A 26974-nucleotide genomic window follows, 5' to 3' on the forward strand; every position below is an offset into this window, starting at 1 on the left:
AAGGAAGGAAGCTCTGCTGATGCATCTTACTCATCTAGATGGGAAAGATCTCATCTCACTCAACTTGATGTGTCTATGTGTCCTGGTTTTGGCTGGGATAGAGTTAATCCTCTTCCTAGTAGCTGGTGCAGTGCTGTGTCTTCAGCTTTAGTCTGAGAACAATGCTGATAACACACCGATGTTTTAGTTGTGCTCAGTAGGGTTTACTCTGATCAAGGACTTTTCAGTCTCATGTTCTGCCCAACAAGGAGAAGAACAAGAAGCCAGGAGAGAACAGAGACAGGACACCCGACCCGAACTAGCCGACGGGGTGTTCCGTACCACAGCACGCCATGCCCAGTATATAAAGTGGTGGGAGCTGGATGGAAGGGGCTGATCATTGCTCAGGCATGGGCTGGGTGTCGGTCGGTATTAGTGGTGAGCAATTGTATAGTGCGTCACTGTTTTTTACTGGCTTTTATTCCCTTTTCTCTCTTTGTTGTCTCCCTTATCATTACAATTATTATTACTATTAGTAGTATATTTTACTTTATTTCAAATATTAAACTATTCATATCTCAGCCCATGGGTTTTACCTTTTTCTGATTCTCCTCTCCATCCCACTGGGGAGCTGGGGGTGGTGAGCAGGCTTCTGTGTGGTACTTATTTGCTGGCTGGGATTAAACTGTAACACTATGTCACAAAACTTTTCTGTTTGTCATCTCAGCTGTAAGGTGTGATTCATTTTGTTCAATATATTTTAGACGCTAAAACTGTGCTCAAGAACCATCAAGCATCTGTTTCTGTCCCTCATATAAAAAGAACATCAGGCAGCTAAGAGCTAGATGTTTGGACTGCCAGTGTGCATTTAAATAAGTCCTGCTCTGTGTGATAGCTGTCTATATATTTGAAATATATTATTTAAAAACTGGAACTTTAATGCATTCATAAATACATGACTACTTGACAAGCTCATTAAAGTAATCTCAATTAATGATTGTCACAGATTTTTCTTCTATGAAGATCCAGATAACTGAAGACAGCTGAATCTCATAAAAAATTCATTTGAAGGGAGAAATCTGTACATTTTGTTACTAAAATGTGCTAAGCATGCTGAAGTCCAAATTATAACTGGAGGTTGCACAAATTATTTGTCAGTGTGCATATACATTAGTATGATTTTGCAAACAAAGTATGCCACAATGGACAGTGTGGGATGTGCTGCATGGATTGAGGGTTTTGATTGCAGCTTTTTTTTTTATACTTTTACTACTGAAAAAGGTGTTTTGCAGAAAAGTGCAGACATCTGTACGGTCCTATGGGCATCATGGTTTTAACCACTGTGTTATGATTCTTCTTTACAGGAGAAGTAGTTGTTGAGGAAGATCTGCCTTCAGACTTGCCAGGAACTTTTATCCAGTTCAAACACCATTCGTATTCCCAAATGGTGAGCATGTTGAAGAAGACTGCTTCTAAGTGCTCCCATATTGCAACAACCTACAGCATAGGTCGCAGTTTTGAAGGGAAGGACCTTTTCGTGATTGAGTTTTCGACCAAGCCTGGACACCATGAACTGCGTGAGTTTTATCTGTGTTGATCAGGTTGCTCGAGGGGAGTCAAGATTATCGGAGTGAAAACAGGTCTTTTTAATGGGATATCGCTTAAATTGTGCAAAGCATTGATTCAAAAACTTTTCTCCTCCTTTGCGTTCTTGAATTGAAGTGATAGGTGATGATTTATTGTAGCAATTACAGTCCCGGTGCAATTTCATATCTTTATGACCTCCACTTATGACTGTGGATGACATTCCTTGTTTCTAGATGTATGACCGTGCACTTGGCTGCAGTGATATGGCTATTATTTATTTGTGTCCAGCATTCAAAGAAGCTGGAATTGTTTTCTGTTACTGACCTGCCTGCCCTCTCCATCATCTACCACTTCCTCAGTCTCCTTTTATTTATCACTGTACCATCAAATCCTACACACTTCCTACAAGTATTGTTCTTCTCTAGTCCTTCACATCCTAAAATATGTAAAACTTGTGAGAAGGCCTCAGACACAGAAGGACACTGACGTCAAAAAAGAGCAAGAGCAGCACAGAAAACAGTCCTGAACAGAGATTCAGGTCAGTGCAATACGTATCAGTGTAGCGGGTAAATGATACCAGGAATTTATGTTCTCATAGCAGTTGAATACTTTTGGTATATGAGTCCTCACAGCTTTTTTTCAATGGGGACCAGTGCTGATCTCTGTTTTGTATATTCGTCATTGAAACAAGAGCCAGATTTTAAAATGTTTTAAATCCTTAAATGCCAATCGTTTTCTTAGGGAGTATTAGATATTATTTTCCAGTTACCAGCTCCCAGCTAAAAAATAGTACCCAACTGAATCTGGTGACTGCTACGGCTATTGCAGCATACCAGAAGCCTCGGGCTGCTTCTCAGTGGGCTAGCTCCGGCACCAAAGCAACCTCAGCAGTGTAGCAGAATGGAACCACATCTGACTTAATGCTTTTTTGAGAGCTGATCTTAAGGTTCTTTCCTACCCTAACTGTTCTATGATTCTATGATTATCATCTCAGGTCAAGTGACTGTGTCCTGTCTGTGCTATGCTGCAAGGGAGGCAGAGAAGACTGGTGTTAGATTTGTTTACTCTTGGCCATGTTGCCTTGCATGGTGTAGAGGTATTTTGAGGTGACTTTAAACTTCATCAAGGTCCCAGTCTTACACATCTTACACAGAGCGAAGATCTACATTAACTATTTCCTGTCTGACCATCCTTCCTCTCTTGTGTAAAGAAAAGAAGTTATAGGTATCTTTTTACGCTGATACTCCATTTGCCAGCAAAACACAAAGCCTATGAATCAGACTTTTAAATTAAAACTGTGATATGACATGATAAAAGGTGGTAGTTTAACATATTATCTAGCATTTCCTTCTAAATCTATTGCTTCATGCAGCTCAGGACAGCATAAAAGAGGCTGGAAATAGCTTTAGAGCTGGAGGTTTTGCCAGCCTGAACAAGCTGCTATAATAGCTTTGTGCCATGCCTTGTCCAGTGTCTATTGCTTGAGGCTGGCCAGGATCAAAGACGAAGATCAAGGGATAGACAGGAGAAGGTGTCTCGAAAGTGCATCAATTTTAAACTTTCCATTAGTCTTTAAGGAAGGATGGAGATTGAGAGAATAGCTGTGGGGAACAGTGAAATTATATGTTTCTAATAGTCTTATTTCAAGGCTATTTAACCTAAAAGCCACTTTTTATGCACGATCCAATTTCTTTTCCAAATAGAGGGGTAATATATTATGCATCTGCGGGTCATTTCTAGGATCTGTGACAATATAAGGCATTCAATTTACCCAAGGAAAATGAGAATGCCAGGGGTGTATTTTGTTCCTTTCCAGCCATGCCTTGGCATTTTTGTTTGCATCATTCTTTGCTCACAATTAACGATGAGCTCAGCAAAGCTCAGAGCAATGAATGCCTCATACAGTTTGGGACCCTGAAAGTACGGACTTACTTTATTTCACACTGTTTCAATTGTTGAACTGACTGGAACTGGTGTGCTATTTACAGGAACGTATGCATTGAGTTAGTGTAAATAAAACTTTCTGACTCATCAGTAAGCTATCTGGGTTACTTTGCTTCTGGAAGTCATCCAGGTATAATCAAATTAAAGTATCTCATTACCTCATATTCCACAGTCAAGCCAGAATTCAAGTACATTGGCAATATGCATGGAAATGAAGTTGTGGGGAAAGAACTACTAATATACCTTGCACAGTATCTGTGTTCGGAATATCTTCTCGGGAACTCTCGCATCCAGACCTTGATTAATAACACGAGAATTCATCTCCTACCTTCCCTGAACCCTGATGGGTATGAACTGGCTGCAGAAGAGGTAAAAGATTTTTTATAAGCAAATGTTTAGGGCTTCATGTTTCTGAAATTCCCCATGGGAAAGGACAAAGGAGGAAGGGAGTAACATGTATGGGAGGGAGTGTTAATAATCAGCAGCCAGAATCCAAGGCTGGTTTGTTGGTAGGTTTCTTTCCAAAGATGATGCAAATAGACCTAAGAGCCATGTTTTCGTTTTCACTGCCTGCATGCGATGACGTGGGAATGACTGTTATTTTTTCACACATTTAGCATGCTCTGCTATCAGTTCTAGAACAGAATGCCCACTGACTCACTGTAATAACTGTTAGTTATTTTATAAGGAAATGTAGTTTAATGCTATGGAATAGGTGTTCTTCCTCATTTAGGAGAGCCGGTATAACAATAACATGTGAATACTTTCTGTACTGTCACACTTCCATAATGAATAGCACTTTTCAGAGATTAGCTGGTGTCTGAAGGAGACCTGCAAAAGCAAAAGTTCTATTACGTGTTACCTAACATTCTTCTTTTTCACCTCACTTTTATCGCTAACACCATTAACATGAAAAATAGGACCTTTCTTTTTCTTCACTGCTCATATGATGAGTTCTGTCTGTTGTATGAGACTGAGGTTATTGCATTCTGCATAATCCTGTGTTGGACCATCAGCTGTATTTTCATTTTTCTCCTCCTCTAACCCACTCTGCATGCCGCTCTGTGCTGAGTAAGAAGTTGCTGTGTTCCTCTCATGAGTCACATCACTGGTGAGTGAAATCTTTCTGCATTCTAGTTACTGCGCTGGTGTTCATGGGGATAAAAAAAAGATTAATAAGTGTGTTTTTGTAACAGTATAGACATTTTGAGTTTACTTCTTTTAAAACTTCCTCTTAATTAAAATGGCATTTTACATAATTGCCACAACGTGATATTTTGAGACAGGAAGTTATTCTGATGTTGGCTTCTACGTTATCAATTAGGGAGCTGGTTACAATGGATGGGTTGTCGGACGACAGACAGCTCAGAACTTGGACCTGAACAGAAACTTCCCTGATTTGACGTCTGAGGCTTACAGAAGAGCTGGGATTCGTGGGGCCCGCCTAGACCATATCCCCATTCCACAGTCCTACTGGTGGGGTAAGGTATGAATTACATATTTTATGAATCACATATACTAGAGAGCAACTCATGAATTAAAAAGCTGAGATTGGTTGGTCTGAAATCATTCTCCAGTAATCAGATTTTATAAGTAGGACTAAGCTGGACAGGCTCAGAATTGGCATGAAAAATCATGGTGTAGGTCAGGCCAAAGAGGCAGGTGTCACAAATTGGGAAAATTTGTGGATAATTTGGATTTTGCTATTTTAAATTAAGAATTATGACTGTTAGAAGAGGGTCACAAGTGTGTCATGATTCATCATTAGTGATATAAGCTCTGGGAGCATGCTAAAGACTTTATCGATTTGGCTGTCTTTGCACTAAGCTCCTCACAGGTTTGATGCAACAGTGATTTCTGCCTTGGAAAATGTAAAAAGGTTTACACGAAGTTGTATGGCATCACCTTCCACAAAAAGGATGGTTGTAAAATGACTGTAATCAGTTGGAGCAATGGCAACAGCCTGTGAAGCTGCAGTGGTGCTGGAAGGGAGATTTGCTGCTGCCTCCAGTCCTGGGGAGCAGGACGCAGGCAGCTCTGCAGGGACTTGTTTGCATCATCACTAAGCTTCACATTATGTGATGCCCAGGAATGCAAAGCTCCATACTACCTGAAGCCAGGTCTAAACCACACAGGCATCTCTGATGCCACCCCAGTGTTTTGGTACTCCATTTTACAGTAATGAAATTTGGATAAAATCACTTCAGTTCCTCAGGATAATGTACACATGAAGATGCAAGGTTGTGAAAACTCAGCAACACTCACTGTATTAGACCATTATTTTTCAACATAACTAATTCAAGAAGTTTATTCTATTTCATGCACGTAGCCCAAAGCATCTCCAAATCTTTATGATTTGATGAGGAAACAATTTGCCTGTGACCTGAATGGCACCACAAAGTCTTAACTGCAGCTTCATATGGATCAGAAACTTGGCAGTATACGATCTCACAGCCCCACATCTCTCTTCTCTGCCAGTGGTACCATGGGACAGCAAAATCAGCTCTCCTGTAATGAACTTCAGCTTTGTGAGGCAGATTAACCCATGGCTCCTACAGTAGTCATCTTTGTGCATGCAAAAACATTAGATTAGATGTTTCAGCACCAGCCTCTGAGCTTTCATTTACTTAATAGGGTTTATTATCTGCCTTATTAAAGTAATTATCCAAGTATTGCAGGGGATTGTATAAAGATCAGAAAATGAAAGAGAGCTCCCAGCCAATCCCTTAAACTCAGGAGATCTCTTGCTTGCCCGTAACCCTTGCTGTACAGTGCAATTTGCTCCCCACAGTTATGAATTATTGTAATAAGTGGTCTGAGGGCTCAGACTGAGAGGCTTCAGGCTTTATCTGAAATTAAGTGTGTTAGACTGGCTTGATTCAACCAGAATTTGGAAGTCTGTGCCAGTGGCGGCTGGCATAGTCTCGAGGAAAGAGTCTGGTTGCTTCTAAAAGGGAAAAAAGAAATCTTTGAAAGCCATGGAGACAGTGGCTAATTGTAGTATAATCGACAGAAATGAGATTCAGGTTTAAAAGGATATTGGCCATTCCTGGTGCTTATGCAGAAATATTTTAGCTGTTTTCTAATTGTGTCCCAGTGTTCTTGTGAGATGAACACTTTAGAATTGATCTCTTCTGAGTGAAAAAACAACAGCCCTGGTGAAAAAAAAAAAAATAAATCAAAACCCACATTAAAGGAAAAGCCTGTGAATAGTCAAAAGCCAGAATGACACAGATAGCGTCTGCTATCGTCCAGTGGAGCTGAACCAGGATGTACACATTGCAAAACTTAAATCACCATCCATGATGTCACTGAAGTGCTACTAGGATAAAAATAGTGATGTTGAAACTCCTGATTTTCCACAACATCCACTTCAGTAGGATGTTTCCTCTGTGACACAGCAGTGTTTCATGACTTGTGCAGGCATCTAGTCAGGAGGAGGGGCTGAATTTAGAAGCACTTCAAACAAAACTGTGTATATCTCCCTTGCCCTCTGAATTGCAGCCTGAGACCACTCTTTGAAAGCAGGGCTGATTCTGCCATCAGGCAGTGGGAGCTGCGGCAGCACAGGCAGGGCAGAGAGCTGCTGAGACTCTGGGGCAGCAGCATCCTGTGGAATGCTGGTGCTATGAGGCTTAGAGAGTGAAAGCTTGGTGCCAGGTCTTCAGCCACCCTGTGCACCACTAAACAGGGATCCATAGGGCAGGCAGTGCTGCTCACAGCCCCTTACAAGCCACCTTATAAGGTTTTCTGCTCTTAGAATCATAGAATCATAGAATAGTTAGGGCTGGAAAGGACCTTAAGATCATCCAGTTCCAACCCCCCTGCCCGGGCAGGGACACCTCACTCTAAACCATCCCAACCAAGGCTTTGTCCAACCTGGCCTTGAACACTGCCAAGGACGGAGGATTCACAATTTCCTTGGGCAACCCATTCCAGTGCCTCACCACCCTCCTTATAAAAGAATTATAAAAGAATTTCCTCCTTATATCCAATCTAAACTTCCCCTGTTTAAGTTTTAACACATTAACCATTGTCCTGTCACTACAGTCCCTGGTGAAGAGTCCCTATGAGGTCTCCACACAGCCTTCTCTTCTCCAGGCTGAACAGCCCCAACCTCCTCATCCTATCTTCATGAGGGAGGTGCTCCAGTCCCCTGATCATCCTCGTGGCCCTCCTCTGCACTTGTTCCAACAGTTCCATGTCCTTTTTATGTTGAGGACACCAGAACTGCACACAATACTCCAGGTGAGGTCTCACGAGAGCACAGTAGAGGGGCAGGATCACCTCCTTCGACCTGCTGGTCACACTCCTTTTGATGCAGCCCAGGATACGGTTGGCTTTCTGGGCTGCGAGCGCACACTGCCGGCTCACGTTCATTTTCTCATCGACCAGCACCCCCAAGTCCTTCTCTGCAGGGCCGCTCTGAATCTCTTCTCTGCCCAACCTGTAGCTGTGCCTGGGATTGCTCCGACCCAGGTGTAGGACCTTGCACTTGTCATGGTTGAACTTCATAAGGTTGGCATCAGCCCACCTCACAAGCGTGTCAAGGTCCCTCTGGATGGCATCCCTTCGCTCCAGGGTATCAACCAAACCACACAGCTTGGTGTCATCGGTAAACTTGCTGAGGGCACACTCAATCCCACTGTCCATGTCAGCGACAAAGATGTTGAACGAGACTGGTCCCAACACCGATCCCTGAGGGACACCACTCGTTACCGGTCTCCAGCCGGACATTGAGCCATTGACCACAACTCTTTGTGTGCGGCCATCCAGCCGGTTCTTTATCCACTGAGTGGTCCATCCATCAAATTGATATCTCTCCAATTTAGAGAGAAGGATGTCGTGTGGGACAGTGTCGAACGCTTTGCACAAGTCCGGGTAGATGACATCAGCTGCTCTACCCCTGTCCATCAGTTCCATAGCCCCATCATAGAAGGCAACCAAATTAGTCAGGCAGGATTTCCCCTTAGTAAAGCCATGCTGGCTGTCACCAAGCACCTTGTTGTTTTTCATGTGCCTTAGCATGCCTTCTTCAAATAGATGGGTTCAAAGGATGAATAAAGCACTTTCAGAGTTCAGGTGAGTGTCTGGTTCAGTCCCAAATTCTCTTGGGATAACGGTCATTATCCGACCATCCTAGGGCACTGTACAAAAACCAGAAAAGCAAATACTTTGACTGCTGTAGGTAGCGTTCTTCAAACACTGCCAGGTTTCTTGTTATGGAGCCTGATGGGCTGTTTTCTTCTCCCACCCCTTGTGTGACAGGGTGTGTGAGACTGCAAAAAAGTTCAGAGCATTTGTCCTGTCCTTTCAGAGTTCCCTTTATCTACGTTTTTAAAGATGCTTGGGTCATGCTCTTCATGGAAACTCTGTGTCTGATCTTCCCCATTGCACAAAAAAGTCTGGTGTACAAAGTGCATTTTGTGTGTTCCTGAGCTGGTCAGACTTTACCTGTTGCATCTCAACTTACATTTAAGTTGCTTCTTTAAAATACCAAGGTTGAAAGGGCTGTGACACAGAGATTCAGAGGCTTCCATTAGGTTGATAGACAAAATTGGCCTGACCTGTTTCTCCTGAGGACAAGCAGCACAGTCTGACATGTCCATATGCTAACCACAGACTACTGATTTAATGATTTACCTTAACAGCAGCGGGAACCCTCAGGTTCCTATTTCTTCCCATGTGCAAGGTACTGCCTTTTCAAATAGCACAGCTGCAGTGGTTGGAGGCACTAGTTCAGCTCAGTTGAAGAACTGCATTTTAAGGAAACCTGGAAACTAGGAGGATTCATTTAATAGCTATGGCACCTGAAGGGAGGTAGCCGTCCTGCCTAGGTCAGGAATAGGCAGGATAATATCTTCTTAAATAATTCCAGGTAAAACTGTATTTAGACATGGCTTTTTCCTCATTGCTGAGAGCTGTAATACATCCATGGTGCACCTCTACTTCACAGCATTTTCCTCTGCTCTACACCCAAGTTTGCACTACCTACCCACTGCGATTTACCCATAGCAGAATAGGGACTGTTCCAAAGAAAACAAGCATTACTGTTATGTACTTGACACTGGTGAGGCCGCTCTTTGAATACCTTATTCAGTTCTGGGCCCTTCATTACAAGAGATATTATTGTAACCTAATGTATATGGGTTGTATAGAGGTTTAGGTTTTCTTGTTTGTTGGGTGAGAGTTTTTGTTTGTTTTGTGACTATTTCCTGCACATTGCTCACTTGATTCACTGTTACTGGTCATTAGTCACTCCGTGATCCTGGCTGGCTGATTTTCTAACAGCTGATAGAAGCAAAGCAAGGGGTGATATGCAGTGTTTCCCCTGTTAGTTTCGCAAGCTGTAAGGAAAGGGACCTCACCGCCTCCGAGGGAATGGAGCGTGTCAGGCCTGGCGTGCAGGGATCGGCCACCAGATGACAGTGTTACCCTTAAGAATTAACTAACTCCAGAGCAGGTCCGTGAAATTACTCCTCAGGAAGAGGGGAGGGAGGAGTCTCCGGCATGCCATGGGGACATGGGTGCCCGAGTATCTCTGGGAGGCCGGTGCCCACTCCATTGGCTACTCTTACTGAGCATCGACTGCTGGAAAGGCAAATGTATCTTACCTGCAGCAGTTCTCTGCAGGTAAACTGCAGACATTGCTGTGCATTACATACATTAGTTTTATCTGCAGATGAACCCAGACCAGAGGGTAACAAATAAGACAATTCCAGTGATTGCTGAGAGTTACAAATTGATCCTCATATTCCACTCTATCCATCCAAAGTCAGTTCTGCTGATTCAGAGATGAAATTAGATAAGGAGCTGGTTTGCAGGTAGTGGTACAACACCACGATTTTTCAAGCCTAAAATGCTGCCATCATCACTTTGAACTGCTGAAAATGCCACTGTACTGAAAAGTTGTTATTCTGTCAAATTTCCTCTTCCTTTATCCCTCCACTTTCCCTCCCTTTCCCTCTTCTCTCCCCCCCCCCCCCCCCCCCCAAGTTTTTCAACAGTGAGCGGTGTGTCTCATCTATTCGCTGGAGCAAAGTGATGCTCTCTCTCCATTAACCTTTGGGATGGGATTTGAGCAACCTGGTCTAGCAGAAGGTGTCCCTGCCCTTGGCGTGGGCTGTGGAACTGGATGATCCTTAAGGTCCTTTCCAACCCAAACCATTCTGTGATTCTATGGAAAAGCCAAAGAGCACTCTCCTCTCTGGCACACTCTTCTCCACTGGGTGTCATCCTGCCCAGGATCAAATCCCATTGGTGCTGCATGACTACTCATAGCTGTTTTGTTTTCTTCTGGATTTCAGGTGGCCCCTGAGACAAAAGCAGTGATGAAGTGGCTGAGGTCTATCCCGTTTGTGCTTTCTGCCAGCCTCCATGGGGGTGAGCTGGTTGTGACCTATCCTTATGACTACTCCAGGCATCCTATGGAAGAAAAAATGTTCTCCCCTACACCTGATGAGAAGGTAATATTGGTTTTGCACAGTGAGCATATCAGTGTGGTTTCCATGTGTAGAAATGCAGAAATTTTTAACAAGTAACAAACTTTGATTTATTTAGATTGCACATATGTGTGTATATGCATGCAGGTATGTATTAAATATGTAATAAATCACACATATGTATAATATATATATAAAATATGATCTATGCAGTTAATTAACATGCTTTAAAATGTAGGATCTTTTACATACTATCAGCTTTATTTGTAAAGATCAGCCCATGTTTTGTGAGGCCAAAAATGATTTCACAAGGCAAGGGTTAGAAAAAGCCAGGCTTTTACTATTTAAATGGTGCAGGCTGTGATATTTTTACCACTGATTTCCAGACAAAAAGAACAATCCTGACCAGCAGTTACTTTCTGTTGAAATCTGTAGGTGAAAAAAAGGCTGGCTGCCATATGGTGGCAGCCTTGTAACATTTATTGCAGGTCAGATGAACGGGAATGGTTTTCCCCTCTTGTCCCTGGAAAGTTCCCCATTTGGGACTCACTGTAAATCTTCTGTGAAATTTTTTGCCATCTTTCCTGTTTCCCTTTGGTTTCTTCAATCTAGTATTCATTGCCGACATGCCCACTAGGAGAACAGCTAGTTTTTCAGCCTTCTAGCATATGTTAAAGGTATCCCTGGCCTCTTAAGGAAAAGTGGTTCTTTATATAACAAACAGCAGTTGAAAATAGCCCGAAGTTGATCTTTCACCTGAAGCATGTGTTATCTTTGAGCACATCTCTGGGCTGACTTCTCCCAGAGACAGTTCTCACCAGCACATTAAATATTTAAATATTTATGACTGTTAAATGTTTTCTGTATCAATCCATTTCTTCTGAGCTGTGCGATAGGTGCTGACTACATAGGTATGACAATGACTTAGCAGTAAAATAAACCAGGTGCTGCACAGTAAAAAGGCCATGTAAGAAATACCTGGTGAATAGTAATGAATGCTACAGAAGCTCCTAGTGAGGACTAGGGGAAATCATAAACCTGTGCACTTATATCCCATGGCCTGGGCTAATGGTATCCTGATTTACGTGTAGATGGTGGAGGAATATAGCCACATGACTTATCAAGCAGTTCACCTGTGGGATGGAAAGACAGCAGTCCCTCCATCGTCTCCAGCCAGAGACAGCACAAGTGTTTTGGGTGAAATGATGAAGTTACACAAAGTGCTCTGTCCCACTGCAGTGAACAGCTGGGGAAGCCCTAACGACATCCCTGGTTTGTGACATTGCAGGACAGTGTAAGACCTCATATCAGTGACTGCTGCACAGTCAGTGGCTGCAAAGCCTAGGAAGTTAGGTGCAAACTTGGAAGTTTAAGACAATGGGGAAGGGTTGGGGATGTCCTCAATAACAACCAATTTTTCAAATGAGTCAGCACAAGAACCTTAACAATGTTAACTTTAGATTTTACTCAGAAAGTTATAAAACTTGTACCTGTGAAGTGACCCACACTTAAGTAATGTCCTCTGCAGCTGCTGCTGCCAGGGAACCTGCATCCTGAAATATAGCAGCTTATTTTAGCTGCCATACATTAGCCATAACCGTTTTGCACCCTTGGCTGCAGTGCATTGTGAAATGCTGCAGTGCAGATAATGGCTTGGAATTAGAAGAGTCAAGTTCTGCAAGTATATTCAAACCAGGTTGCCTTGTTTGAAAATGCACCTGGGTGCTGCCACCTCCCTATATCCCTCATGGTGTAGCAGAAGGATCCTCCTGGCACCTTTTCGATGACACTGCAGATTTCAAGCTTCTTTAGCCTGCATTTTTAGTCTGGTCTGGTGCCTCCTGAGGCCAATGAGTCTCAAAGCTGGACCATGTTCTTACACTCACGTTCTTGTGTCTGGTTCAGCCCACAAGATCCAGAACCTTCCAGGTTCTTTGCTTTTGTGGAGATGGGTGTTTTTAGCAGGTTTTTGTTGATTTCTGTTGCACAAGAATCTGCACTGGTGCTTGCACTCACTCAAGAAGGAAGGCGCATACCTACTCAAGATCTCTCCCTCTGGTGAACAGAAACACTCCCTTCCCTCCCCTGAAGAACCCAACCTGTGACAGTCAGTGGGGTGAATGTGCTAGCCAAGGTAATAGCACTGACCACATTGTACCAAATGAATCATCATGCTTCCAATGTCACAAGAATTCCTCTGTGTTTTTTCCCTTTTTGTCCACTGTATGACACCTAAATGTCTAACTTTTTTGAAATCCATGAGTAGTCATACATTAGTTGCTATGTGATAATAAATGTGTTGCTATCCAAGGACATTTTAACTTGCTTTTTTTAATCAAGTTTACTTGATTTTGTACCTCTCACTTTCTCTTCTCACTACCACCCATCTTTGTTCACTTGCACTAGCAGCCAGGCAAAAGTCTTATGCCTCTTGGTGAGAAACACGAGAAGAAGGACTTGGTTACTGGAAATATAACATCTGCAGATGTCTTCGGGAAAATTGAGGAACATGCTCTAAATATTAGATCAAATTTGTGTCCCTGGGCATTTTGGTCTTCATCTTTGATGACAACATCAAGGATGAAGCTTTAGGGTCACTCCTAAAACTAGATTTGTAGCCACCCAATTTCTTGTGCACATTGTCCTAAGCAATATGCAATGAAACACATGATGCTGAATAACAGGCTCTAGTAGAATCTGATAATTGGTGTCATTTGAATATTGAAACCTGAAATTATAGCTTTTGTAGATGAGGTTCAAATAAATGAAAAGGAGAGGGGGGGATTTCTGTAAAAGGTTAGAATGAGCATTAGAGGAAACTGGCAGGAGCCTGATTCAAAGAAATGTTTTCTGCAGATCACTGCTGCTTCTTCTGTCTTCACTACATGTACCTGTCACTTTTCCTTTCTGGGTGGTGAGTCCTCTGCACTTCATCAGTATCAACACTATTAGGAAACCAGTGGTGACATCCTTCATCACCACATCCTATCCTTCACTTTTTAGGAATGGTTTCTGCCCCCACAAATAAGCAACTGTCATTGAAATCAAACTGGCAGGTTGTCCTGTGTGAGTGATAAGTGCAAAGCAAATTGACACTGTCTATTTAAAACAGCAGCAGCCAATGTGAAGATCTGATTGGGCTGAGGCTGATGGGGGTATTTTTGAAGAGGTAAAAATAGCAAGAGCTTAAACATAATTGGGAGAGCCAATTTCTGCTTTAAAACCTGGGACTTCAAGTACAACCAAACAAGCCCCCTACTCCTGCCCCAGCTGACAGGTTAAAGCCAAAAACCACAAAATCCACTGGTATTTAATGTGGTCTCTGGCTAAATGTATTGAATTGCAGAGGAGGACCTTGAAGAAGACAAGTGAAAACTTCCTTGCAGCATATATTCCCAATGGAGGTTCACCCCCTCCATCAGCCTCAAGGACGCAGGGCTTGCAACAGCAATAGTTAGTTACTAACAGCAATGACAGTGTTTAGAGTTCGTGAAAACAAATGTATTTCAATCCCTTTTGTTACAGACATTTAAAATGCTGGCAAAAGCCTACGCAGATGCACATCCAGTCATCTCGGACAGATCCGAACTTCGTTGTGGTGGAAATTTTGTCAAACGCGGAGGTATTATAAATGGTGCTGAGTGGTACAGCTTCACTGGAGGTAAAACCACTTTACCGTCATATCGAGTGAGGTAAAACCTCTATGTGACCTTTATGAGACACAAGGGTTTGAAAGAAATAATCACATTAATTTCATTTTGCTTTAGGTCAGACCTAAGCAAAATGTAACTTGCAATTGATTTAAGTAGCAAAATGTACGTTAACATTTCTATTCAAATACCATGGGGCATATTCAGCCCTGCTATAACCTTAGGAAAGCTAGCAAGTTATACAAGGGTGAAATTTAATACATATAATACCATTCTAGTTTTCAAATCCAAAATGTAGAAATAAATGCTTAATGCTATGCTCTCATTCCTTAGTGGCATGAATTTGAATTCATCTTACAGACTATGCAAGTGCTGCTTTTTCAGTCAGGTTAAAATAACTCTTTTTCAGGGAAAACTCTAACAGAGACAAACATCCCATTCATTTGTGCATGGGTTGCTAATTTGATTTTCCCAATAAAAGCATTTCATTTTCTTCAAGATTTCTGAAATACTGGCATGGATGAAATATCAGTGTTCATAAATTTTCAGCAGTTGCATTTTCAAATAGGACTCAGCTGGATCCCCAAATAATTATGTTGAAACCAGGCATTTAGAAAGCTTTAGGGCATGAGTGAGAATTGGGTTTAAATATTTTTGGCTTACATTCTTCTGAAAATTATATCCAATGTCTTTTGTACAGAAACAGTTTTGAACATCATAATGACAAAAGGTCATCTCTTTGCTGGCGACCCTTGGCAATCACCTCTGATACAGCCGATTACCCAATTACCATGATTAACCAATCCTTATCTCTCTATCTCTGATTCTTGGTCAGGTGAATAATAATTTGAAATTATGGGTTTTGGCCTGAAAGAAGCATCATTGTTATCAGTTAACTTCAAGTTGAAATGAGTCGTAGGATTCTGAATTTGTTGAATAGTTTTCATATATTGGCAAACACTCTTTACAAGATATTAATCCACATCCACAGGGACTGCATTCAGCTGGCTGCAACAGCAAAGCTCCAGTGAAGGGTGACAGGGTTTTTTCATGATCTCTCCTTTCTCTTTTTAAACCTATAGGTATGGCAGATTTTAATTACCTTCACACAAATTGCTTTGAAGTTACCGTGGAGGTAGGATGCGAAAAGTTTCCTTTGGAGGAAGAACTGTTTACAATCTGGCATGAAAACAAAGATGCTCTTCTGAATTACATGGAAATGGTATGGCTCTGCTTTTATAGACCTTTGTGCTTAGCTTTTCTTCTTCATTCTTCATCAATACTGGTTTCTCTCCTGTTTCCCCAGTTATTTATTAAGATAGCACCAAATCAATCATCACACTATACCAGGGGCCCCAGTACCTCAGTTTGTCTAGCAGGACACAGGAATAATATTTTGCCTATATTGCAGTAAAGATGGAGATGGAAGACTGTAAAAGCCTTGAAAAAAAGTGTAAGAGGAATTGTCTGTAAATGCTTTGTGCAACATTATAAATCAACTGTCCAAAATTTATTGCTAGGGAAAACCCCACCTATTCAGAAAAATATGAACCAACCTTTCTTTGAAGAATAAACCAGCAAGATCTGCTGTCCAGAGAGTTTCCTTGATTTTTTTCCGTTCCATATTCCATGTTTATGGCCCAAACCCTACTGCATGGCAGCAGGAGATTTAAACTCCGCTAAAATGGGAAGACTAAAATGGGAAGATTCTAAGTATCTTGCTATAAATTACATTTTCACACTCTTAAGCTTTATTTCTGTAGGAAAGCAGTTAAAAAAGATCTAAAGCCTGGTCTTCTAAAGGAACAACTCTCTGTGAGCATTAAAACATGCCTTTTAAAAGTAATTTTTAATAATAAGTTTAAGCTCAGCAAAAAACAAATACCTCATTGACAATAAGTAAGTGAACACAGAAACAGAAGTTGCTCATCTTTCTCTCAGCCATTAGTAAATTAGGTTTCTATCATGCCTTATTTTGATTGAGTATGCAGTAATCTGAAATTGTTAGGAGTGTTTTTATGGCCTTTCTAAGCAACCTCTTGCTACTTGTGGTAAGTATTATCATTCAATAAAGTCTATAGTACAGACCACCAAACTCATTTCATTTTACAGCTGTCTGATGAAAATGAGTTTTAGTGAATCCAAATGGAGCTGGGTTAAATCCATATATACTGCAATTGAAGTCTTCAAGATGTAAAGATTTTTATAGTGTGAGATACTGTAGAAGTCTATGTCAGAAAAGCTTTTTGAGTAAATGCAGGACAGTAAGCAAAACAACTTTGTAGATAAGGATGACTGAATTACTCCTGATAAGGATTAAGTCTGCCATAACCAATTCAAACTTTTCTTATTCTGATATATACCAGGCTGTTTGGTGTGTGTACAAATCTACTTGGCTTAACAAGCAGAAGTGGAATTCATTTTCATAAACACTGATGTCTTCTCTCCGTCAGAAGTGATATCAAAACACTCTCCCAAACTTATGTGGCACAGACTTGAGGCAAAATGAAAAATAGTGTATTTACTAAAGCAAAACAGATCAACATTGTTAAAGAAATTTCAATTTTGTCATTTCTATCCTGTCATGTTGTAATTGCAAAATTGTTATTGAACTTGGATGAGGTCATACTGCTTTGAGTATGTCTACACTATAAATTAAATTTGGGTCTGAGATTACTCTTATGACCAGATTTATCCACTGTCCATATGATAAATCCTCAAGTCCATGCTGAAAAACAAATTGCAGTGCTTCATCATAATAGTTCTTAAGGGACAGTTTTCAAGTCCTTACACTGAGTTCTTCCTAAACCCTCCAGTGAATGGTACCACACAGTATGGCTGTTCAACAAGACAGTGTAAACACAGCCTCATCTTAAATAAAAACCTGCTGTCACTAGAAGAAGAATGACTGTAGTTTGATATTTTAATGCTTATTTTTAAACATCTCTAGAGTCCTACAAAAAAAGAAAATATATTTTTTCCATTGTTTTGATGCTTTGTTCTTTTTTCTATTCTACTTTTACGACAAAGGGTAATAAGGAGGGAAAGATGAGAGGAAGAGAAAGAAAGAAAGAGGAGCAAATTGAAGAACAACTCAAGTTGTTCATAGCAGTTCAGGGGAAAATTAGAATGAAATTACTTTTCACTTAAAAAGGTCATATAGAGTTTCCAATAGAAAACATTTTCATTTCAGAAGATTGGAAAAAAAAACCACCTTTAAGTGGTTTAGTGTTTAAATACTGTGATTTTATCCTGTTTTGTTTTGGTTTACAGAATTTCAAATATAGTGAGCTGCTTGTGCACCTCCTTGTATGTCAGAGTTCACATCGCTCTTTTGTTTGTCACCAACCACATTTCCCATCAGCTCAAGCAGCTCGGTTCTGTGCTTGTAGAGAAGGGAAAAAGGATATTATACACACTGCTATCATGACATTCTGACATGTAGTGAAGTGTAGGCAGCAGAGTGATGAGTCCCAAGCTCAAGTAGCTAACTTGATGCCTTCTCGTTGTGTATAGAGCATCAGACTATTTTTTTAAGCCTTAACTTTTCATTTCTTTGTTGTTCTGTGTCTAGAGTGGACATTCTGAAACTGTCTTTAAATACTGTGGGCAGATCATGAGGTGACAGTGATCTGTGCAGAGAAGGATCTCTCAATGCAGAGCCACACACTTAGCCCAGAAAAGCACTTGCTCAATTACCCCTTTCCCCCTGCTCCCTTGGGCTCTCAAAATAGAAGATGCAATCTGAAGGGGCATTAACACCTGACAGCCTCTATAATGAGCTGAACCTCTTGAAAGTTGTTTCCTTTCTGCAGGGGTTTCCTTGTAGAAGGAGAGGAGGTTGTACTTTAATAAATGACTCCCATCTAACTTCACTTTGTTTTGCCAGGTTCACCGGGGAATAAAAGGAATTGTGTCTGATAAGTTTGGCAACCCAATAAAAAATGCTCGTATTTCAGTCAGGGGCATCCAGCATGATGTCACAACAGGTAATATTTTTAGTTTGAGCTTTATCGTGGGACAGGGTGAGAGCTTAACCTGCAAAAGCCTTGTCATATCTGATAGAAATGGCATGTTATTGGAGAATTGAAGGCTCACTTGTGGGTTTGTTTCTGCAATAACAAGAGAGAAGACATGTTAAACTGGCTGTTGAATCTGGTGTGTCTCTGTGATGACATAGTACTTGTATTAAAACTTCCACCTGGAACTGTCTGCTGTCCATCAAAGCCAATGTGTCTTCAGTGAGAGTCAGAAATCCACATTTATGTTTCATGTTTGGGTAAATATGGTAATAACCCTGCTCAGGGGCTGAAACTCAGTATGCGGAGGTGCACAGCCCTGATAGAATAAGTTAGTTGAAATATTGTAAGCATGACATACAGTCATTAGAGTAGGATCCACATGGACTTTAACAATAAGAATAACCACAGTGATTGAAGGCCTGCAACCTTTTTTTCATAAGGAAAAACATAAATATATGCAGATTTTGGACAACAGTTATATCAAATGCAAAAAACTAGAATGTTGAATTATGTTCACTTTATACCTGTTGCCAGCTGGTAAACATGTACTGAGAAATATGCAACTGTTAATTTTCACAGTCATAAAGTTCTGAGCTTTTAGGCCCTCAGTGAAATCAATGCTCTCATTTTATTATTGATTTCAGTGAGGATAGGCCATAGGAATGTAAAATAGAACACATGAATGGTAATGATTGCTGCTGAATCAATTTGGAAAGGCAGAATGGTTTATAATGTAGTGGATGCTTTCCAGCTTTCAAAAAAACTAATATTAGAGGGGATACAATAGTGGAGATGATGCAGATTCTTGAGGCTGGTGGGAGACTCTGGCATGAATTAGGGTCTTTTTCAAACTTCTTCCCAGACAATGGCTTTCCATTGGCAGTGGACCTTTAAAGAATTAAGAATTAAATACAAAATGTGTTTACATTGAAGGAAAAAGGAGTATTTGTTCTTGAGTTAGATGGGGTTAAGAATGTCATATGATCAAAATGTCTTTTAATTTCAGTGTTAAAAAAGACTGAGAAGTTCCATGAGAAAATAGCATTATTGCAACATTAACTGAGTTAAGAAACTTAACATTCAAAATAAACGAAATATAAAATGAAGAGTAAATATTCCATTTTAAGACTCCTTGTTTTTTGCTGTAGGCTCTAACCTTCAGCTGGAGGAAATTTACACCCATTTTACACTAATGGCAATTTATACCAGCTGCAGCTCTGACTCCATAGTCTTACGTGCTATAATGTCTACAAAGTAATTGAATGTAATATAATAAAAGCAGGGATTTCTTAGCTCCTTTACATGCCATATCTATATTTGCAGCCTGGATTCTGCTTTCATTTTCTTAAGTTTCACATAATTCTAAATTCATTTGATCTCTTTGGAGTTACTCCTTGTACCCCTGGGAAAGCAGACAAAGGAGAGCTTCCCTTCCCTATGATACAGGCACAGCAGTTACTGACATTTTGTGTGTGAATTTTACTCTGTTAGCTCCCAAAGGCCAGATTTTCACAGGTTGAGTCTCTTGTTGTTATTCAAGAGCTTTCATCTGAATTTCTTTCAAAATCAAAATCAAACTCTGAGATCCTTTCAAAACCTGCCCCCTAAATGCTTGTGCTGTCTGTGCATGCAGGTGTATGTGAGTATGTAACTATAAGGGATGCAAGACTGAAAACTAAACTCAGTTTTGTTGTGCTGATTACTTTCCTAAGCTGCTGACGGGGACTACTGGCGACTCCTGCCTCCAGGGACATACGTAATCAGTGCCCAAGCACCAGGATACAGCCGGGTGATGAAGAGGGTCACCCTGCCTACCAAGATGAAACGGGCTGGGCGAGTAGATTTTGTATTGCGACCTATTGATACTTGGCCCAACAAACTCCTCCGCCGCTCAATGGAAGACATATACGACCCATATGACCCACTGGAACTATATGACCCTCATGCCCAACATGGGCAGCCTGAAGCTCGAGGTGGGTCATCACCAGGCAGGGAGAAGCCCTGGTGGTGGTCTTACTTCAGCTCCCTAGACCTACACAAACCTCTGTGGCTTCTCAAGCAGCGCTGAAGAGCATCATGGTGCTCTGCTCACCTTGCTCTGCTGCCCTTCCACCCAACTCCAGATACCTTCACTGCGCCTGGCAATATTTAAATCTGTTTAACTTGAAAATACACTGCTAACTCAAGCGTTGCTTACTTCTTTCATTTTCTCTTTACACACAACTGAATATATTCAAGTGGTTTTATATATTAAAAACAATGGTGCGCACCCATTCAAAGGACAGGTTTTATGCAATTTTTTCCTTGGTAATGCTCTGTACTTCTGCCTATATAGTTAATCATCACGTTCATTATTTATCAGGTTCTAAGTACCTGTAGGAAAATATTCCCAGGATTTCTGTACATGTCTTAACACAGTAATGACTATATACTAAAAGCAACTTCCAGAAACATGTAGAAAATGCTTTTCTTTCCTCTTTTTACTTTATTTTGGCATATTCAGTTCATTAACTCTTCTAATTCAGTTAATTAACTCTTCTAATACAACTCACGGTGATTTTTTGGTTTTTTTTTTTTTTTTTAATCCATCATGTGGATTCAGACACTAAGAATTAGGAATCTGGAAATAAATCTGCATCTGAATAAGTAATATGTTCAATAGGATGGGCTGCTTATGGGCAGGTCAGTATCAATAACAGCATTTTAACTTGTACTTTTCAGAAGTTATCCTTTGGAGATGTGTATTAAAAGTGTTAAATCTTTACAGGCTTCCTCCTTTGAAACTTGTATCATGAGTAGCCCCATTAAATCAAGAAAAAGGCTTGGGAAGTAAACTCTGTTCCAGGGAGCCAGAGTATCCAATCTTTATGATGTTTAAGTGTTAATATAATTTAAACAGCTTTTAATCTGTTAAGCAAATAGATTTTTAATTTATTTCAGCAGAGTACTGACAAATACTTTTACTACTGGAGATACTCATATCTTATGACGTAGGAAAATACAGGACAGAATTTGTGAGGAATTGAGGTTAAAATCTGACATATTGCATTAAATTTGTTAAAATCATGCACTTTTTTGAATCTACATACTTGTTAGTGGAACTTGTTGACACCAAAGAAATCACAAACTTCCTTCAAGATAGTTGGGTAAAGCTAGGTGAATAGTGGTTTTACAAGATGCTATCTTCTGTCAGACATCAGATGTAATGTGTGTTTAGAGTGATTCAAAAAAAATCCATAATTTTTATGAAACACACAGGCCTAGACTTCCTTTTGGCTTGAAGTTGTTGATGAACTCTGTATACTGACAGTATTCCCTGATCTAAATTGTGCAGTGTATGAATGTGACTGTTGGGAACTGTTGTATTTACTGCAGGAGCTGCTGGATTAGCTGTCTGGATTGCCTTTTGATTGCTAAAAGCTTTCTTTCTCATATTAGTTAAAGAATCCCAAATTGCATGAATTCTATAATCCATGTGCCCATATCTCGTACTATAATTGCCTAAGAAGACCCAAGAGATGAATGATCTTAATTCTACAACCAGATGCTGCATATGCCTAAGTACCTTATTCCCAGTTGTAATCTGATTGAAGTTAGGGATCTGTTATTCATGTGCATGATTGTCTCCAGGACTGGAGACTATGTAAAAATTAAAGAACAATTTCATAGCATTAACAAAGTAATTATGTGGGAGTGAATGTACTGCATGCACATGGGTAAGTGTTCCTTGGCCAGGCCTGCCAAGTTAAAGAAACTCTGAATCCTAAGTATACCAAAGATAAGTGAACAAGAGATACACCTCCAGACTCTATTTCCAGTAATAGTTATTACTATTTTCTGTGATTATTTTTTTCAAAGCCACCAACCAATGGTAAAGCTAACAAAAGCAGAACAATATGCCAAATTGCTGGCTTTTAGCTGCTCTTTTTATGCACATAATGCCTTACACACTTAGAAAGATGTTTTTCATAAGTATTTCCTAGGTTCTCGCAATAAACCCAAGCCTGCTGAAATGCAAAACAGAATGACAATGCAGAAAATCCACTTCTTTCCTGGATACCCAAGTTGGAATAGCCTATGGCAAGCAAGATTTGGGAGAGATTATTTTCTGAGAAGTTCATAAAGGTGTGAAAAGCTAGTATTCTGTGCTCCTATACCATTAATGTTAAATCTGTATGATAGTGCAATAGTAGCTTCCCTGTGTCTCACCATCTCATACACAAAAGCAGGTGTCCAGCAGAGAGAAAGTTAAGATCAGACTTCTGCTGGTTCACACGCCACAGCTTGTAGGAATGGGACAAATTAAAGCTCATTGAAGCAATGATGACGCTCTTGAGAAAAAATATGCTTCAGTCTTCTGGTACTACTCCATTTTTGTGTAAGATAAAATCTCCAGTTTTCAGTTCCTTGAAGATGGAAAAGACTGCCAGAATTTCTTGGGTAGCTCTCAAAATTCTATCTGAGTTTACATTAGTTTTTAGGACACCTTTATTGGTGCTTTAAGAAAACAAGCAGGAAAGAAAGAAATGAAAAGAAGGAAGGAAGGAAGGATTGGTCACAACCAGTAAAATATCAACATAAAATTAGCATCGCACTTCCGTTGTCATTTGAGATTAACAAAGATTCAGTTCTACATTTATCTGGGAAAGGAAGCATTGGGTTGAATTTTTTTACTGGACTAGATTACATAAATCTTCTTCAATATTTATTTCATTCAAGGAATGTGTGTTTGAGACCATACGGTTTTGTTTAAAAAAAAATACCCAAACCCCTTAAAACAACCCACCCCATAACTATAATAAGGTTAAAACAGTTGTAAATGGTGGAAATTTAATCAGCTGTAGGCAGCTCTGTAATTAATACATGAAAATAAGTACAGAGATCAGCTCTCTCATGCACCCCTCTGGAACATGCTTGTGTGCAGAGTTTAATAGAACATAAAGTTAGGAGCATATTAAATACTTTCTGAAGAGGGGCTGAAATGCTTCAGTGAAACATGCCATCCTACAGCTGAAATAGAAGGAACATAGGGAAGAAGTGAAAACCAGCTGCCAAAGTTCCCTGGCAGTCACCATCATGCTCAAACCATGCTTTACAGAATGGGTTTGGCCTTTTTCCAGTGCTGCTTTGGAGCGTGACAGGTTCAGCAGCCAGACGGTGCTGTCAGGAATTATAGTGCGTGTTCATGAGACTCCCTCTCCTTTTAAGTCAGAGCCTACATAATTTTTTTCAATTACCTTCCAACCACATATTGAACAATATTGGCATACGTTTTTGTAACATCCTCCTTAATAATTGATTTCCTAGTCTCCACATTCATTTCAGAGGGGAGCTTCTCTACCATGGAGCCAAACTTCATCTGCACAAAGCAATCTCATTAATAACTGTTCTGACCTGCCAACTGGCCAGACCTCATCGCTCTGCCAGAAATGAATCTTACTAAGAAGTCAAAGCATGCAAATCTAACAACATTACAACCATAAAGAGCAAAGAGAAAGGTCTGCTTATGTCACACATGCAATTCATCTTTCATTTGTATGGCAGAAAAAAGTCAACAGCACATACAACAAATACCAGGCGATCAGTCACAATCGGTGTGCATGAATTATACCAAAGAAGATTTCGGTCCGTTTGATTATAAAAACTTTTTAGATCAAAAATAACTATAATAAATCAAGGCATTAAAGTTTGCAGCTGTTGACATCTTCAGCTCCTGTAACAAAATGATGCCTCAGTTTTGGGCCACCCATATATAGGAAGGAACATCCTTATTTCCCTAAAGATAGAAAAGAAAGGCATCTTAAGCTAAGTGCCTTAAAATAAAACTTTTAAGTGTCAAAATCAGTTGCTAGTAGGAGCTCCTCCTGCTATCATTTTTCATTGTGTTTACACAGTTGTTCTCCTTTTCATGCCTCAGTTTAACATCTAAAGGGAAACACCCTAAAACAATATTGCAATCTGTTTTGAAGTCCTGTGAACCAGCTGTCAAGCAGAGTTTGCCAAGCCAGTGCCATTTCTTTTTGTGCGTCACTTTAGTAGTGTTGCAGTGCAATTGGAAAACAAGCCAGAGATGTCTTTAGCTATTATGAAAGCAGCTGTCAAAGTGAGACAAGTCTCTGTGTCTCTGTGGTGATGCCTGCAGACAGACTGGGAGATATCTGTGATGGCTGGGCATCCCCCCTGCAGCAACGAAGCACTGAAGATTCAGCCTTCAGGAGATGAGGTACAACAGAGAATGGACCCGTCCATGTGGCTTGGATGGAAATGTGAGCTGAAGCTGATACACCTTACAAAGCTCCTGTCAGAGGTACTCTTTGCTGTCTTTCTTTGCTGTGCAAGATCTGTCTTTTGAAGCTGCCACAATGTAAAAAGAGTGGATGGGAAGGTTGTAGTATACTTCCCTTGCTGTCTTTGTCTTTACAGCATGTCAGAGGAGAGATCCTATTTGACATTTATCTTTTCTGATGTTGTGTAGTCTCAAGTTGTGCTGCCAAACGGCTTCACATTGGCTTCTTTGATGAGGCAGCCAGACCTCTGCAAGGAAGTGTGCTGCTTCCTGCCACCCATCACACATAAGTGGACACCAGAAGAAGGGCTTCTCTGTAGGCGCCTTTTGGTGATAATGTTGTTTCTGGCACGAGGTCAGCTTAAATGAGTGTGTGATGAAGGGTGTTCCTGAAGGACTGTATCCCATGAGAGGGACCCCATGCCAGAGCAAAGGAACAGAGTGAGGAGAAGGACCACCAGAGATGAAGTGTTACGGACTGACCATAACCCCCATTCCCTATCGCCCTGCTCTGCTCAAGGGGGAAGGATGTAGAAGAGTCAGGAGTGAAGCTGAGCTTGGGAAGAAGGTTGTGGGGAAGGTATTTTTAGTTTGATTTGGCTGTGACAGTAATTGGTGTGCCTATCTTTGAGTTTGATGCAACCATCACAAGATGCATCCATTACAGCCATCGCTGGTAGTTATCACTTGAGCAGGGTTAGAGAAAATAAAGGTCAGGTTGGAAGGGGAGCATCACAGCATCACAACGGCTTACTATACCCTGCTTTCCCCAGCTGCACAGTGATATTAGTTTGGGTGTAACAGCAGTGATCCATTTTAAAGTAAGAATTTCTATTGAAGCTGCCCATATCAGAGCTAATGAAGATGACAGCAATAATACATGATTAACAATGAGTAGACCAGTGAAACCCATGTAAGTTAGATTAATAAAAAATTACTTCAGAATTCACTGCTTTATTCATCATTAACAGGAATAAAGATAGCATAAATAAAGTTTCATAGATAAAAATCACAGACAAATATGAAACGATATATTGTAGAAAGCAATGTACTGCTAACTAAACCAAAAATAAGACAGCATAGCTCTTACATTGACATTAAGTAGCATTTTATGTCTGTAATAATATTTCAGCTAAATATATATTTGAACCATAAAATCCAGTATTGAAAAGAACATTAAGTCATACCTTGGATGTCTCAGTCAACCTTAATGCCAGTCACAAATATAGTTATAAAATAGTCCATAAATCTACCAAAAAAAGTCAAACTGCTCTTACCCTGTAGAAAGAGTAAATATTTGTGAGATAAATAACATACATATACAAAGATAGATAACCTACGTGTATGAAGAAAGGAATATAGGCAACACATTTTTTATATGAAAATAATCCAGGGAGAAGGTGACTTCTAAAAAACATAGCTTGTGTATTGGAGGACAGGATGGTATGACTGCTACTCAACTTTGGAGAATATCTTTCGTTCAGTCCAGAGAAAGCGATACCCAGTCTACTCATAAACATACTACAGACTTACAGGAGAAATTAAGAAAATGGTCTGCATGGAGTTACTGTGAATTAAATCCATCTGATGGTAAGGATTATCAGACATGGATAAGGCTGGTTTCTTACTGAGTTTGAGAAACACTGACTGTTTCTTACAAGAACCAAGTTGCCACAGACTTGTTATCCAGGCTGTCTCATTTTGACCAACATCCACAGGAAAAATCTTGCTGGAGTAACTGGGAGTCAAAACCACTCCTGACACAGACAGATTAATAGAGAGGAATGCAGGAAACACTGGTCTGTATGAGACCAGTGGTCACCCCTGTACGGTGTTCACTGAGGCTGGCAGTACATGTGCACACACACATACATGGGGGTCCATTTTTATATAATGCATGTATTAACAATAATGGATTATAAATTGCATAATCTATTACTTATTATTTTGTACTGCTAGCAAAAATACATTTGAGCCAATAGGAATAAAGAAGTAATATTTTCTTTGTTTAAATTGGTTCTGATTTTTGAAGACTTGATAAATATGTCTTGTTTTAATTTAAAT

The 26974-nt window shown here is 40.3% G+C and overlaps 1 protein-coding gene across 2 annotated transcripts in view; it reads left to right on the forward strand.

The window, feature by feature from the left end:
- CPZ (carboxypeptidase Z) overlaps positions 1-21388 on the forward strand; it is a 34985-nt gene extending 13597 nt beyond the window's left edge. For both annotated transcript variants that reach the window (XM_065660121.1, XM_065660128.1), the window contains 8 exons: positions 1344-1556; positions 3683-3879; positions 4835-4996; positions 10818-10976; positions 14478-14613; positions 15685-15824; positions 18492-18591; positions 20337-21388. In XM_065660121.1, the coding sequence (XP_065516193.1) occupies positions 1344-1556; positions 3683-3879; positions 4835-4996; positions 10818-10976; positions 14478-14613; positions 15685-15824; positions 18492-18591; positions 20337-20692 (1463 nt within the window). In that variant the 3' untranslated portion in view covers positions 20693-21388. The remainder of the gene's footprint in view (positions 1-1343; positions 1557-3682; positions 3880-4834; positions 4997-10817; positions 10977-14477; positions 14614-15684; positions 15825-18491; positions 18592-20336) is intronic.
- The last annotated feature ends 5586 nt before the right edge of the window (positions 21389-26974 follow it).

This window comes from Lathamus discolor, chromosome 1, assembly GCF_037157495.1.
Source record: "Lathamus discolor isolate bLatDis1 chromosome 1, bLatDis1.hap1, whole genome shotgun sequence".
NCBI lineage: Eukaryota > Metazoa > Chordata > Aves > Psittaciformes > Psittacidae > Lathamus > Lathamus discolor.